We start from the raw sequence: 16267 nt of genomic DNA, 5'->3' as shown, positions 1-16267 counted from the left end.
CCGGTCCCTTCCAATGAAAAACATCCCCACAGCATGATGCTGCCACTCCCATGCTTCACTAGGGATAGTGTTCTCGGGGTGATGAGAAGTGTTGGGTTTGCACCAGACATAGCATTAGGTTGACTTTAAATATGTGACTTCTGAAGGTAATTGGTTGCACCAGATTTATTTAGGGGCTTCATAGCAAATGGGGTGAATACATACTCAGTACACGCACCACTTTTCCATTTTTTTTATTTTTTAAACAAGTTATTTTTTGTATTTTACTTCACCAATTTGGACTATTTTGTGTATGTCCATTACATGAAATCCCAATAAAAATCTATTGAAATTACAGGTTGTAATTCAACAAAATAGGAAAAACGCCAAGGGGGATGAATACTTTTGCAAGGCACTGTAAACTCTATCAGCTTGGCAAGTTGGGCTCTAGTTTTGGCATGGTAAGTAGTCGCTAAGGAGCAACTCTGGACCTGGCCATCAGGAATGACAGGTAGGTCTTGTTCTGACTATCTCTGTCCTCAGGTATGCGACAGACCCGTAGGCATTCCCTGATGGGTCTCAGAACACATGGACCTCTCTGGTGACACTTGACTGGTAGACATCTGCAGGTACATAGCACCTAGGCAGGGTGATGCGTGGCAAGATCTGTACCTCTCATTCCCAAATGTTCCAAGCCTGAAGAATATCTTGAGTGAGAAGAGGGTCATTCCAGTCCCAATGTTTATCCCAGAGGCTCTGGACCAACACTTTGGCTCGGGTGGTGTACGGCAGAATGAACCCAAGGGCGTCGTACTGGCTGGCGAGAACCTTGTACACATTCCGAATGATCGGCACTCCGCAGTCCACGGCTCAATGCGTGTACCCCAAGGTGTCTGACATGCAGTGCCAGCTGAGGCCTAGGGTAGACTCAGGTGAATCTTCTTTCTCTTGGGCAAACCAAAGCTCGAGGTTATCTGATCTGGCCTCCTTTGGTAGGTGATTGATGTCGCCACTGATCCCGACGGCATGCTCGCGGAATCGCAACAGTACTCCCAGGGGTGGCGCACCCAAGGTATGTCCTGGCAGCAGGGACTCATTCAGGTTGAGACCCTGGAACTGTTAGGAGCAGTTGAATACGGTGCGATTCTTGCCATTGTGATTCACCATGTGGTGGGGGATTTACCACCATTCTCCTTCTTGAGTGAGCATGTCAGAGCTTAACTTCTTAACTGAGCCTGCCTGCACCAGCTTCTGTATCTCAGCACTCTAGGCTGCAGCTCTCTCTGGATCCTTAGCAAGCCGTATATTCATTCTTCTAAGGCTTTGCATCACCGCTTCCTTAGAAGCTTGGCAGTAGCGGGTTGGTGTAGCGAAACACTTTGTCTACCTCTATGCATTCAGTCTTGGTCTCGAGCAGGTCGATGGATTCCTGGTCCTTCCTCAACCAAGTCATCTCTTTCTCATTCCGGAAAGATATGGACGGTATGGATGATGGACGTCACGAAATATTGCTGTGGCCGGAGGTATTGCTCCACCAACCTAGCTGGACTCTGAAGCATTCATCCAAGTTTGGTCCAGACAGCTGCTGGCCTGCACGGAGGACCTAAACTCACTGGTTCAATGGGGGTAATCAAATCAGGATGATCTGCACCAATGAGGGCTAGAGGCTTGCCGTTTATGAACGGCTGTAGGGGGAGACCAACCAAGTGCGTGTACCTTTTCTGAAGGCTGGTCATTGGATAAGAATGGTCTGCTAGCCCAAGGCGAGTCGCAGTGAAGGCCCATTTATCTGGAAACTGGTCTTTCAAGGCTGGAGAGATGTGGAAGGTCACTGACACACCATGATTTATCGGGTGGTGACCGTGTTTCCTAGCCTCAGTGCAGTGGGCAGCTGGGAGGAGGTGCTACCCATGGACTTTACAGTGCCCCAGAACTTTTTGTATATTGGTTCCTAAATTCCCTGAAAAGTTGCAGGGGGCTATTTGATGCTAATGCAGTATGCCACAGGATGTTTTTGTGCTGGTCAATGTCAGTCAAGTCTGTAGTAAACCAATGGCTATATCTGTTCTTAGTTCTAAATTTATTGAATGGGGCATGCTTATTTAAGATGATGAGGAAAACACTTTTAAAGAATAACCAGGCATCCTCTACTAACGGAATGAGGTCGATATCCTTCCAGGATACCTGGGCGAGGTCCATTAGAAAGGCTTGCTTGCTAAAGTGTTTTAGGGAGCGTTTGACAGTGATGAGGGGTGGTCAGACGCAGGCAAATGAGGCAGTGGTCTCTGAGATCCTGGTTGAAGACAACAGAGGTGTATTTAGAGGACAGGTTGGTCAGGATGATATCTATGAGGGTGCCCATGTTTATGGATTTAGGGTTGTACCTAGTAGCTCGATATGCTCTGGGTTGATATCGCGCTGTGCAGACTGGCAGGTGTTGTCCGAGCTAAGGCTGGCTGATGACCGGGAAAAGGTGAAGACCACTAGCCGTGACTAACAACGACTAGTAGCTATTTAGCTGGCTAGCTCTTGATGGAAGTTCCAGTTATAAGGAATCAAAATAGCAGTTCTGTACCGCATTGTATGAGGGTTGCAGGAAAGTATATTTAGTTTGTAGACAGAAAGTGAGATTAAGATATTTCCGAAAAAGCCAGGCTATTTACACGGGATAAAACACGGGAACAAGACAAAGACAAATACACACGTCCTACTGCAACGCCATCTTGGATTTTTTGGGGGGCTATTTGACCAAGAAGTGATGGAGTGCTGCATCAGTTTACATGGCCTCCACAATCACCAGTCCTCAACTCAATTGAGATGGTTTGGGATGAGTTGGACCGCAGAGTGAAGGAAAAGCAGCCAACAAGTGCTCAGCTATGTGGGAACTCCTTCAAGACTGTTTGAAAAGCATTCCAGGTGAAGCTAGTTGAGAGAATGCCAAGAGTGTGAAAAGCTGTCATCAAGGCAAAGGGTGGCTACTTTGAAGAATCTCAAATATAAAATATATTTTGATTTGTTTTACAGTTTTTTGGTTTCTACGTGATTCCATACGTGTTATTTCATAGTTTTAATTACTTCACTATTATTCTACAATGTCGAAAATAATACAAATAAAGAAAAACCTTTGAATGAGTAGGTGTGTCCAAACTTTTGACTGGTACTGTATGTAAACATGACAGTTCAGTTTTTTAAAATGTTCAATACATTTACAAAAATGTCTAAATACCTGTTTTTGCTTTGTCATTATGGGATATTGTGTGTAGATTGATGAGGGAAATCAATTATTTAATCAATTTTAGAATAAGGCTGTAAAGTAACAAAATGTGGAAAATGTCAAGGGGTCTGAATATTCTCTGAATGCGCTGTACATCACAGAAGACTGAAATATAACAAAACCGTTTTGACATAAAAACAACAGATTTTCATAGTTGTTTTTAAACCATGTTTATTAATAAGGAAATTATGGAAAACATTAATAATATTCCATCCATGAGAATACTAGAGGGCGATTTGGTAATTTAGACCAGCATGATCTCATTGCGCCCTGGTTCTTTTAGCATCACAAGGATTATTTCCAATAGGTTCTCAACTGGTCACTAAATGTACCACAATCTTGTACATTGATATGAAGAAATTAAGAATAGAATACTTTACCTGCTGAACTGCAATATTTGCTGGAGATCATATGTAAATAGATATAGGACACAAAAGCACCACCATGTGGCAATAACGCATAGAACTGCCATCAGAAAAGTGAAATATACATTGCTCATTTTAATTTCTTAACAAATCACGAGAAAATTATATATGTGGTCGGGTTACAATAGCTCAACTTAGTCCCATGAGTTAAAGAAACATCCAAGTCATATTTTAGCCATAAATCGAGTTCTTTCAGCTTGTAAAATCAGACTGACGAGCTCGCTAGCTAACTATCTATATCTGATGTACTTCTCTGTCAAAATGAGTGAGAGAAAATGCTAATTTAGGCCTACTTCAAGATTGCATTTTTTATTTTGCTAGCTTGAATATATGGAATAATATAAATGTAGAAACAGATTTGAAGAGTTTGAAGTATTTCATTCTATGCGTTACGTATATTCTAGTGAGCGAATCATTCTTGTCCCCTTCTTTACTCTGTACTGTCTCCACTGTTGTCAGTAGTTACCACAGCCACAAAGTCAAAATTGGCTATATCACAGAGTTTCTAAACTGAGAGGCGCAACGTCGCTACGCTTCCGGGAACGCTTGCGAAACAGCGCAAACAGAGCAGGCTGTGGTTTTGGGTTTTAATAAGTAAATGAGAGAAGTCAAAATGTCTTCCTTATTTGTTAATTTTCTCGAAATCCAAAGTCACAACCGAGATTACACCCAATGTCTTAAGTAGTTGATCTTGTTTTTACTCCAAGCTTGTGAAAGTGATAAACTGACACGTTTTCATTTTTGTCAAAAATAACTTTATATCGAAGGAGTGCCTTTGATTTGACGACTGCACATGCGCAGGTTGTGGTGAGACGACCGTTAAACGCGATTAAGTGTTTCTACGCAAGAGTTTAGCTAGCCAACGTCTACCAGTGTGATTTGGGATTTCTATTGGAGAATCATACTGTACTAACTTTGGCTATATCGTAAACATGTATGAAAAAAACATTTGCTTTTTGGTCTTAATTTAAGATTAGGCTTGGAAATACGTTTAGCAGTGTGGTTAATGTTAGGTTTAAAATCAGATTTTAAGAAGATAATTGTAGAAATAGTCTGGGTTTATTCATAATCAAGAGTTTGTGGCTGTGGTAACTAGTGACGACCCTCCAACTGAATCCTTCAACAGAGAACCAAAAAAATGGCGGAAGCACCTCCATGGCCCAGCCGGTTTTTCTGTCACAGATGTTCGGAAGAGATCAGCCCTCGTCTCCCCGTAAGTAACGTTGACAAGAAGCGAAAGACAATTAGTCGAGGAGAGTAGCTAAATTATTGTTGGTCTTGTACGTTTGAACGAGTCCATAAAGCTGGCTAGATAAACCCCATCATACAGTCATTGAGCTAAGCTAACCATATTTTCAACTTCTTGCATCGGACTGTTAGCCAGCTAACGAGAACTAGTCTAGTTCGCTCATATTTTAAAATAGAAAGCGTGTAAAATCAGAGACTGATTAGCTCGCCAGCTAACTAACCTCATCTGATGTGCTTATCAGCCAAGCTAGCTATCCTGTATTGTGTTGCGTCGTTTGTAGTTAATATTAGCTAGCTAGTTATTCTGGTTGTGTGCGCGTGCTAACGTTAACCAGCTTGATTTATAGCTAGGGCATGAAATTATCTTGACAGCAATTATTGTATACTCACGGCTCATTATTAATCTGTGCAAGATATAAATGGGAACAACATAGCTAGCTGCCTAGAAATCTTGACAACACATGGGACAAACAGTCTTTGCCAAGGAATCCATCTGAACTGCCTGTGATATCAGCAATGCTTGGCAATGGCATGTGCATCCAGATTAGTCATAAATGATGTATAAAGGACTCCATTCAGTAACCAAACATCCTGTCGGCTTCAGATCAACTAAAGCAGAGGGAGATTTGTATTTAGCTAACGTTAGTCATATGATATGTTTATTTTTCTGCATCTTCAAGGAACAATTTATTGTAATATTTCCATGATGATGGCATTTATGTTTTCTGTAGAAAGCATAGACATGTAGAGGAGAGAGGTTGTTGGCAGATGACAATGCCAAACCTAAAATATTATGTCTAGTGTTATATTCTAGTCACAGTGACAATGGCACAGTGCATTCTTTCTCTCTGTGTGTGTGTTTGTGCACCATTCAGTAAGTCACACCAGCATAGCAGTCAGGTGCTGGAATGATCTGTCATAGAATACTAAAGGTGTCTCTCACAATGAAACATGTTAATCAGTAGGCTTTCCACAGTTTGCTGGCAATGAACACTGAATTAAATACGGAACACAATTCAACTCCTTCCTTCTTGACTGTTCTTAACGGTGTAGTTCAATTGGGTTATCTCCTTTTTGTCAATTTTTTCTCCAGTGTTGGCCACACATAGTGCCAGTCAAAAGGTTGGACACCTACTCATTCAAGGGTTTTTCTTTATTTTTAATATTTTCTACATTGTAGAATAATAGCGAGGATATCAAAACTATAAAATAACACACAGAATCATGTAGTAACCAAAGAAGTGTTAAACAAATCAAAATATATTTGAGATTCTTCAAACTAGCCACCCTTTACCTTGATGACAGCTTTGAACACTCTTGGAATTCTGTCAACCAGCTTCATGAGGTTGTCACCTGGAATGCATTTCAATTCCAAATCAAATTTTATTTGTCACATGCGCCGAATACAACAAGTGTAGACTTTACCGTGAAATGCTTACTTACATGCCCTTAACCAACAGTGCAGTTCAAGAAGAGTTATTGAATGTGCGGGGGTACCGGTGTCAATGTAATTGAGGTAATATGTACATGTAGGTAGAGTTATTAAAGTGACTATGCATAGATAATAACGAGAGTAGCAGCAGCATAGAAGAGAGTGAGGGGGGGGGGGGGCAATTAAAATAGTCTGGGTAGCCATTTGATTAGCTGTTCAGGAGTCTTATGGCTTGGGTAGAAGCTGTTTAGAACCCTCTTGGACCTAGACTTGGCGCTACGATATTGCTTGCCGTGCGGTAGCAGAGATAACATATTTAATTAACAGGTGTGCCTTGTTAATTTGTGGAATTTCTTTCCTTAATGCGTTTGAGGCAATCAGTTGTGTTGGGACAAGGTAGGGGTACACAGAAGACTGCCCTATTTGGTAAAATACCAAGTCCATATTATGTCAAGAACAGCTCTAATAAGCAAAGAGAAATGACAGTGCATCATTACTTTATGACATGGAGGTCAGTCAATAGGGAACATTTCAAGAACTTTTAAAGTTCCTTTCAAGAACAGTTGCAAAATCCTTCAAGTGCTATGATGAAACTGGCTCTCATGAGGACCGCCACAGGAAAGGAAGACCCAGAGTTACCTCTGCTGCAGAGGATAAGTTCATTAAAGTTAACTGCACCTCAGATAGCAGCCCAAATAAATGCTTCAGAGTTCAAGTAACAGATCCATCTGTTCAGAGGAGTCTGAGTGAATCACGCCTTCATAGTCGAATTGCTGCAAAGAAACCACTACTAAAGGACACCAATAAGAAGAGACTTGCTTGGGCCAAGAAACACAAGCAATGGACATGAGACCGGTGGAAATCTGTCCTTTTGTCTGATCAGTCCAAATTTGAGATTTTTGGTCCAAACCGCCGTATCTTTGTGACACACAGAGTAGGTGAACGGATGATCTCTGCATGTGTGGTTCTCACTGTGAAGCATGGAGGCAGAGGTGTGATGGTGTAGGCGTGCTCTGCTGGTGACACTATTTGTGATTTATTTAGAATTCAAGGCACACGTAACCAGCATGGCTACCACAGCATTCTGCAGCGATACGCCATCCCACCTGGTTTGTGCTTAGTGGGACTATCATTTGTTTTTCAACAGGAAAATGACCTCACACACCTCCAGGCTGTGTAAGGGCTATTTGACTAAGAAAGAGAGTGATGGAGTGCTGCATCAGATGACCTGACCTCTACCCAATTGAGATGAGTTGGACTGAAGAGTGAAGGAAAGTAGCCAACAAGTGCTCAGCATATGTGGGAACTCATTAAAGACTGTTGGAAAAGCATTCCAGGTGAAGTTGGTTGAGAGAATGCCAAGAGTGTGCAAAGCTGTCAAGGCAAACGGTGGCTTCTTTGAGGAATCTAAAATATATTTTGTTTTAACACTTTTGGTTACCACATGATTCCATGTGTTATTTCATAGTTTTGATTTCTTCACTATTATTCTACAATGTAGAAAATAGTCAAAATAAAGAAGAACCCTTGAATGAGTAGGTGTCCAAACTTTTGACTGATACTATAGTTGAATGTAGTAGTAGTGATTCAATAGCTGATTGCTAGCCTGTTTTGTGGTAGAGTGAATGCGAAAATGACACTTAAAGGCGTTTTATAATATTTGTTTGCAGGATTACACATGTCCTCGGTGTGAATCTGGCTTTATCGAGGAACTGCTGGAGGAGAGACGGTTTGTTGAATGTGTGACATCAAACAAGCATTCTGTTGACATTCTGAATAAAAATGTCAGCAACCTTGTCACTAGATTTTGTCACTTGGCATCACATAACTTTTTACCTATGATTACAGCACTCTGGTCAAGAGGGTGTGCGCACACATTTAAATCAAATCCCTCTCCAAAAATGCTAACTGTTTTCTATGTTTTTCTTCCTGAACAGCAGTGAAAATGGGTCCACATCCACCATCTCCAGTGGTGACCAGAACCAACATCCATTTGAGGTTTCTCAGCTTATTTACTCTGCGTATTGAGAAACAAAGGCTTTACCATGATATTGTTATCTTAGAAAAAAAAAAAACACAACTTGTAAAATCGGACCTGGTTTTTGACCAAGGCCTAGTTGGGATTTCTGTTGACTATAAACATTGAATAGTATGTACAGAAAGAACTCCAAGTAATTTATGAATGCATCTGTTTGTGAAATGTCCATTTCTTGTAGAATGTGGACCCTTCAAATATATTTACGTTACCCTCGGGTTACGGCCAGTTCGCTATGGGTGTCTTTGACGACTCCTTTGACTTTGGAGCGGGGCTGGGAGGAGCTGGGTTGGGAGGAGCAGGGCTAGGAGGATCTGGGCTAGGAGGAGCTGGGTTGGGAACAGAGGACAACCGCGACGCAGAGAATCGGCGAGAACGGGAGATGGCATCACGGCAGCGATACGGCGCCAGGCAACCTCGCGGTCGCCATGGCGTCAGGAGGCAGGCAGGGAGACCGGAGGGAGTGCCCACATTAGAGGGGTAAGTTCAGTGACTTGGGGGACCTTTTTTAAATGTTCCATGATTCACATAGATGTTCCCAGTGATAGGCTTGTCTCTTTTCTTCTGAGCTTTGATAACATGTTCTATGTAGGCAATGATGCCATTAGGTCTTATTTTTGGATGCATGCAGAGGATAACCAAAATGTTTTGTCCTCTTGTAGAATCATTCAGCAGCTAGTGAATGGAATAATCGCCCCTGCGGCAGTGCCAAATATTGGTGTGGGACCCTGGTGAGTTAAACTTAGTACATTCCATTGTTTTTATGTAAAACTTTGTAGAAGTTTTCCAACTGACTCTTTGTATTACAGCTGACTTTTGTTTATCTTCATTTATAGGGGCGTGCTTCACTCAAACCCCATGGATTACGCCTGGGGTGCCAACGGACTAGATGCAATCATTACACAGGTACGTAATGACTGTTTACCACTCACCTTATTAAACATTTCTAAATTCACTGTCAAATTCAACAACAAAATACCTGCATTTGGATTGTGAAAATATTATTTGTTTGGTTAGCATGATCCACACAGTATCAAATATATAAAATAAAAAAAATGTGTGTCCCATAGTTATTAAATCAGTTTGAGAACACTGGCCCTCCGCCAGCTGATGGGGACAAAATCATGAGCCTTCCCACAGTCCTAATCACACAGGAGCATGTAGGTAAGTGACCCTGAATATCAACACACACACAGCACAGTCAAGTGCATCACCTCAGGCCCTGTGTGCTGGACTTCTTTTGGTCTTGCTCATTTTCTATGGAAATCAGTAGGTCATAGGTTTTGGAGGTGTTTTAAGCCTTTGTTGAACACATTTACATCTTGAATTTGTTTTTCTGTTTTAAGGCTCTGGTCTAGAATGTCCAGTGTGTAAAGAAGACTACAGTGCTGGAGAAAACGTTAGGCAACTTCCATGTAATCATTTGTTCCACAATGATTGCATAGTACCCTGGCTTGAACAGGTAAGACCTTTCCACTCATATGTACCTTTCTTTTAGTGCTATATCATTGACAAAACCTAGATGACCTTTTCCTGAACCAGAGTTTCTCCTGTTTAAGTTAAGTTGTCAATTAAATCTGTGGGCTCTACTTACAATCTTGAGTTTTCCGGAAAATAAAATCTTCTTGAAGATTATTGATTATATATAATGATGTCTTCTGTGTTTGTGCTCCTGTGTGTTTCCAAAGCACGACACATGTCCAGTGTGCAGGAAAAGCTTAAGTGGACTGAACACAGCCATGAATCCTCCAGGTCTATCAGGGATGAACTTTGCCTCTTCCTCTGCACCCCCGTCCTCCAGCTCAACCAGCAATGAGAACTCGGCCAACAACTCCTAAAAAAACATTTCCCTTCCCACACAACCCAGTGAACTGCCCCTCCTCAGCCAGTTGGGTACCAGTCTCACCCTGTCAAGGGGAGCTGAGAGCAACCACCCAGTCTCCTCCTCACCTGGATCACTGCCTCACACTGGACCGGAGCCAGCAAGAATCCAATTAAATGAAAGTCAGTATGTTTCTGCCCCACCCGAGGCTCTCCTCAAGCCTTCAGGAATGTTGCTTCTTGCTGCGTGGAAGGATGGATTCGGCCCTCTGTCTGGTCAAGATATGGAGGATAGGAACATTAGGAGGGTCACTCTCTGGATAACCTCAACATGCAACAACAGAACAGGCCAGTTAGTCGTGCATTCTGAGGGGGGACTGGGGGAGAGATCTTTCTGGTCTTCTCTCACCAAGTCAGTTGTTTTTAAAATATTTTTTTTTACATGTTTTATGAGCATTCATATTTGTACTGCTAAAGTTCTTAAATGAAAACTTTCAGGAGTAAAGGAGGCTGAGTATAGGATGTGTACTTGGTTTGGATTCTGCAGCTATTTTTTTCCATGGATTGGAAACATCTATCAAAATTGAAGTGTTTTTCTCAAACAGAAAAGCGTTTACCCTTCATACAATGTACTTTTACATTGAATGAACCAACCCCCAATCAGTTTCTTATTGACTGAAGTTGTATGTGCACCATTGTTTTGCCCTTTGAATTAAGAAACAAACTACATTTTGCTATATGTTTTTTGGAGAACTGACTTGGGTGCTGGATTTAAGTCAAAGGTTACTACATTCCTCTTTGTAACGACAGAGGTAAAGATCCAGTAGTTAACCTGCTAGACAGATTCTAACAGCCTTTTCTCATTCGATCATACATAATCAGCAAGTTTCAGTGATTTGGTTTTTTAATTTTTAAGGATTTTTTTTATTCTAAGTGAATTCAATGTTTTTGTACAATTCACAGTAGACAAGTGAAATATATAGATTTGCAGATCATGTAAAACCCTGAACAAAACATGAACTGATGAGAAAATAAAGATGTTTAGGTGCTACCACTGTAATACAAAATGGCTGTTATGTGGTGGGCCGTAGCAAGCTATATCTGGTTTAGTTTTTGAGATGATTGAGAGCTCTGAGGAGGCACTTCTGAACACACTTTTTTTCAAATGCCGCCGAGTACTAAACTGTAATCCAATCAAAACTCATGTACTATCACCTCTATTTTCTAGCTCACAAATGACATTCCTTTGCTGTGATTTATTTATTTGATTAATTGTCTGTCAATTGTCTCACATGATCAATTAGCTCTCCTGTGTCCTACTCCCAGAGAAAATGAATAATAGAATACACAAGGTGCAATTTCAGAATGGTTGTGGGTATGCAGACCCACCAGCCACTGTCCCCTCATGATGAGTTCCATTTTTTTGTGGCTCATGAAGTTGCCCATCCCTGGCATAGATGGTAAAGCTTTCATTTCTGGACTGTAAGATTGTGCCCTCAATAGCACTTGATTGGTAGGTTATACTATATTTACAGTGGCTTGAGAAAGTATTCACTCCCTTGGCATTTTTCCTATTTTGTTTGCCTTACAACCTGGAATTACAATATATTTTGGGGGTTTTGTATCATTTGATTTACACAACATGCCTACCATTTTGAAGATGCAAAATTAATTTTTGTGAAACAAACAAATAATACCAAAAAAAAACAACTTAAGCGTGCATAACTCTTCACCCCCCGAAGTCAATACTTTGTAGAGCCACCTTTTGCAGCAATTACAGCTGCACGTCTTTTGGAGTATGTCTCTAAGCTTGGCACATCTAGTCACTGGGATTTTTGCCCATTCTTCAAGGCAAAACTGCTCCAGCTCCTTCAAGTTGGTTGGGTTCTGCTGGTGTACAGAAATCTTTAAGTCCTACTACAGATTTTCAATTTGATTGAGGTCTGGGATTTGACTAGGCCATTCCAAGACGTTTAAATGTTTCCCCTTAAACCACTCAAGTGTTGCTTTAGCAGTATGCTTATGGTCATTGTCCTGCTGGAAAGTGAACCTCCATCGAAGTCTCAAATCTCTGGAAGACTGAAAAAGGTTTCCCTCAAGAATTTCCCTGTATTTTGCTCCATCCATCATTCCTTCAATTATGACCAGCTTCCCAGTCCCTGCCGATGGTGTTCTTGGGGTGATGGGAGGTGCTGGGTTTGCACCATACATAATGTTTTTCTTGATGGCCAAAAAGCTTAATTTTAGTCTCATCTGACCAGAGTGACTTCTTCCATATGTTTGGGGAGTCTCCCACATGCCTTTTGGCAAACTTTTTTTTTTCTCTTATTTTCTGGCCACTCTTCCGTAAGCCCAACTCTCTAAGGAGTGTACGGCTTAAAGTAGTCCTATAGACAAATACTCTAATCTCCGCTTTGCAGCTCCTTCAGGGTTATCTTTGGTCTCTGTTGCCTCTCTGATTAATGCCCTCCTTGCCTGGTCTATGAGTTTTGGTGGGTGGTCCTCTCTTGGCAGGTTTGTTGTGGTGCCATATTCTTTCCATTTTTTTTTTAATTAATAGATTTAATGGTGCTCTGTGGGAAGTGTCTGATATTTTTTTATAACCCCACCCTGATCTGTACGTCTCCACAACTTTGTTCCTGACCTGTTTGGAAAGCTCATTGGTCTTCATGATGCTGCTTGCTTAGTGGTGTTGCAGACTTTGGGGCCTTTTAGAACAGGTGTGTATATATACTGAGATCATACGACACTTAGATTGCACACAGGTGGACTTTATTTAACTAACTATGTGACGTCTGAAGGTAATTGGTTGCACCAGATCTTATTTAGGGGCTTCATAGCAAAGGGGGTGAATACACATGCAAGCACCACTTTTCCGTTTTTTATTTTTTTAGACTTTCTTGAAACAAGTTATTTTTTTTGTATTTCACTTCACCAATTTGGACTATTTTTGTGTTACATGAAATCCAAATAAAAATCCATTTAAATTTCAGTTTGTAATGCAACAAAATAGGAAAAATGCCAAGGGGGAGGAATACTTTTGCAAGGCACTATAGTGTTAGGAAAGTTTCTGTGATTTTATTTTCAATTTTGTCATTTTAGTAGAGCGACTTGCTGTGATGAGTGGATGTTTTTTTTTCCTCCTTCCTCCTGTACTGGTCCCCTGTGGGAATCAAACCCACAACCTTGGAGTTGCAAATGCCATGCTCTACCAACTGAGGCACAGGGGATGGATCCTTTTTGGATGTCTAAGCCTTGACATTACCCCATTTGAAGTTGGCATTTCAAATATGATTAGGTATGGTTTAGGATAGGGACGTCCCAACGATTCTGGATTGCACTAAGCTTTTACTTATGGATGTTATTCTCATACAATGGCAGACAACCATGTTGTTTCCTCTTTTTGTGGGCATGCGATGTTCCTTGATTATGGAAGCTGTAGAGGAAAGCTGGTGAATTATTGGCAATGCCCCTATATACTACATTGCATTGGAGAAAGTAACAGCTTGAGATTGTTTTTGTTGATGTTATGATCAAAATACAATTGTGGCAAGAAATTAAGGATTTCTGATCCTCGGCGTTGGAAAAAGTACTCAATAGTTTAAGAGTAAAGATACCTTAATAAAAAAGTACTCCAGTGAAAGGGACCCAGTAAAGTACTACTTGAGTAAAAGTGAAAAGGTATTTGGTTTTAAATATACGTAAGTATCAAAAGTAAAAATATAAATCATTTCAACTTCCTTATATTAAGCAAACCAGACGGAACAAGATATATATATATATATTTTTTTTATGGATAGCCAGGGGCACACTCCAACATAATTTATTATTATAATTTATAAATGAAGCATTTGTGTTTAGTGAATCCGCCAAATCAGAGGCAGTAGGGATGACCAGGGATGTTCTCTTTAATAAGTGTGAATTGAACCATTTTCCTGTCAAAATGTAACGAGCACTTTTGGGTGTCAGGGGAAAAGTATGGAGTAAAAAGTAAATTATTTTCTTTAGGAATGTTGTGAAGTAAAAGTTGTCAAAAATATGAATACTAAAGTACAGATACCCCAAAAAACTACTTAAGTAGTACTTTAAAGTATTTTTACTTAATTACTTTACACCACTGCTGATCTTCTACTTACTCTTGCAAATGTACTGATCCTGTGTTTTATACCCAGCCCAATTATACAGACCTTTAAACATTAAAATAGATTAGCTGAAAATGATTTATGGAATTATGTGACCTCGTTCATTATTTTGTAAGTTGCAGCTCACAAAAAAAAACAAGTACCACCATTGGATTGATCAAAAGTAGGAATAGCTCGTGAAGCTTATCAATTACAAATCAATATGTCTATTTGACCCTAACATGCTGCAAGCTTTGGATTTGTAGTTGAATGTTTTTTCCAAGACATGCCCTTCGGTTGACCTCACAAGAAAAAATATATATAAAAAATAACTGCACAACAATTATTATCCCGTATTCAAACACCTTGCCAAATTCAGGTGTACAGTTTCCAGTGTTGTTGATCATTAATGAGTTCATTGTTTTTCCCTCTGGTGAGTTTACAATTTGTCCTCAGGGTAGCAAATTAGATGCCACTGTTCTAAATAGGATAGTATGGGAGACACAAGGATTGTCAATTACATTCCTTTAAAACAATAGTTAATACCATTATGCAACAAGGCTTTGTTTTATATTAGGTGACAACACTGCCTACAATTTGGAACTGTATTGAATGGTTGTCTCGTGGAGTAATATGTTTGTTTTTACATGCAAAAGTGATTGCTTTTGATAAGCCCTCATCTGCCTAGATTTGTATTATTATGGAAAATAGATGTTTCTGAACGAAACTGTTCTGCGCCTGAGAAAGGCAGTTAACCCACTGTTCCTCGGGCGCTGAAGACGTGGATGTCGATTAAGGCAGCCCCCCATACCTCTCTGATTCAGAGGCAGTGGCGGACTGACCGTCGGGAGCACCGGGACATTTCCAGGTGGCCTGAGGGTTGTTTTGGCCTGCGGTGAATAGTCAACTTGACCAGCGATAATATAGCAAGCAGGAATGAGTTGACGGAGAATCCACGCATCAGGCGTGACTCTCACTCTCGCTGCAGTGTCCCCGTGCCAAAAATGACATCAGCTCTCTCCGTGACGCACATAGCAACCGTCCACCTGCTTCTCTACTGATAACATTTTAGACAAGTCGCACGGCGAAATGGGCGGTCAGAATAGGAACGGTGGAGCAGAGAGGGAAAGAATAGAAAAGAGAAAGGCCCTTGCCACAGATGCAGCTAAATGCTGCAAAATAAGCGTCATCAGTAAGGGACCAGGTCAGTCAAAAACACTAGCTAAAACACACACACACACACACACTACACCCAGCATGGCTAATAATAGTGACACAACGGCCAATAGGCTAAACAGTTTGCACGCTTTAGGTCTTCGTGGAGGAATTCCATCATAGCAATGAGTGCAACATAGCGATCATAATATGACATTGAAGGCAACATCAATTAGTAAAAAGTAGTAAACCTAGACTGGACTTGCTTGCATGACTCATGCCATATAAACTGGGAAAATGCACATACATTGTACAGCAAAACAGGCATAACATAATACATCCATGAACGTAACACAGCAGCCTGTGTGACACAGCACAGGCAATGACAAAGATCATTAGTACCAGCATTACAAGTTACTACAATAAAATACAGCTCTGGGGGAAAATTAAGAGACCACTCTCAATTTTTTCCAGAGCTGTATTAATGTAGCCTACTGGTACACTAATAATAGTGATGTATGATAATATTATTTTCTTTGCAAAGGTGGAGAAGGAAGCAGCAGCAGTGCTAGAGCTTCAGGTGCTCCTGCAGAACTGGAGGTGGTGGTCAGTTCAGATTCAGACTCAGAGCAGGAACCTTCAGCTACAACGTAAGAGCACAAACCTAAACATGGAGGCTATGATTTTAGATTATAATGTGCTTTATTTATGAGATTATCAGTAGGACTGTAATTGGGGGGCATACAATCGATGACTGCACAAGTAATACAAGTTTAA

At 40.8% G+C, this 16267-nt stretch overlaps 1 protein-coding gene across 1 annotated transcript; it reads left to right on the top strand.

The window, feature by feature from the left end:
- Nucleotides 1-4530: 4530 nt before the first annotated feature.
- Nucleotides 4531-13206, top strand: LOC135524543 (E3 ubiquitin-protein ligase RNF126-like). The gene is made up of 10 exons (XM_064952162.1): nucleotides 4531-4612; nucleotides 4805-4891; nucleotides 8029-8087; nucleotides 8296-8356; nucleotides 8575-8873; nucleotides 9056-9124; nucleotides 9230-9299; nucleotides 9464-9557; nucleotides 9740-9855; nucleotides 10082-13206. The coding sequence occupies exons 2-10, from the start codon at nucleotides 4817-4819 to the stop codon at nucleotides 10229-10231; spliced, it is 993 nt and encodes a 330-aa protein (XP_064808234.1). The 5' UTR covers nucleotides 4531-4612; nucleotides 4805-4816; the 3' UTR covers nucleotides 10232-13206.
- The last annotated feature ends 3061 nt before the right edge of the window (nucleotides 13207-16267 follow it).

This window comes from Oncorhynchus masou, chromosome 31 (assembly GCF_036934945.1).
Source record: "Oncorhynchus masou masou isolate Uvic2021 chromosome 31, UVic_Omas_1.1, whole genome shotgun sequence".
NCBI classification, from domain to species: domain Eukaryota; kingdom Metazoa; phylum Chordata; class Actinopteri; order Salmoniformes; family Salmonidae; genus Oncorhynchus; species Oncorhynchus masou.
This window is presented reverse-complemented; position numbering and strand designations above follow the sequence as displayed.

What these genes read in the sequence shown, in the direction of transcription:
- LOC135524543 (XM_064952162.1), top strand. Translation starts at nt 4,817, where the DNA reads ATGGCGGAAGCACCTCCATGGCCCAGCCGGTTTTTCTGTCACAGATGT. An exon ending in AGATCAGCCCTCGTCTCCCC is followed by an intron (nt 4,892 to 8,028) that starts GTAAGTAACGTT and finishes ATTTGTTTGCAG; the next exon opens with GATTACACATGTCCTCGGTG. An exon ending in AATCACACAGGAGCATGTAG is followed by an intron (nt 9,558 to 9,739) that starts GTAAGTGACCCT and finishes TTCTGTTTTAAG; the next exon opens with GCTCTGGTCTAGAATGTCCA.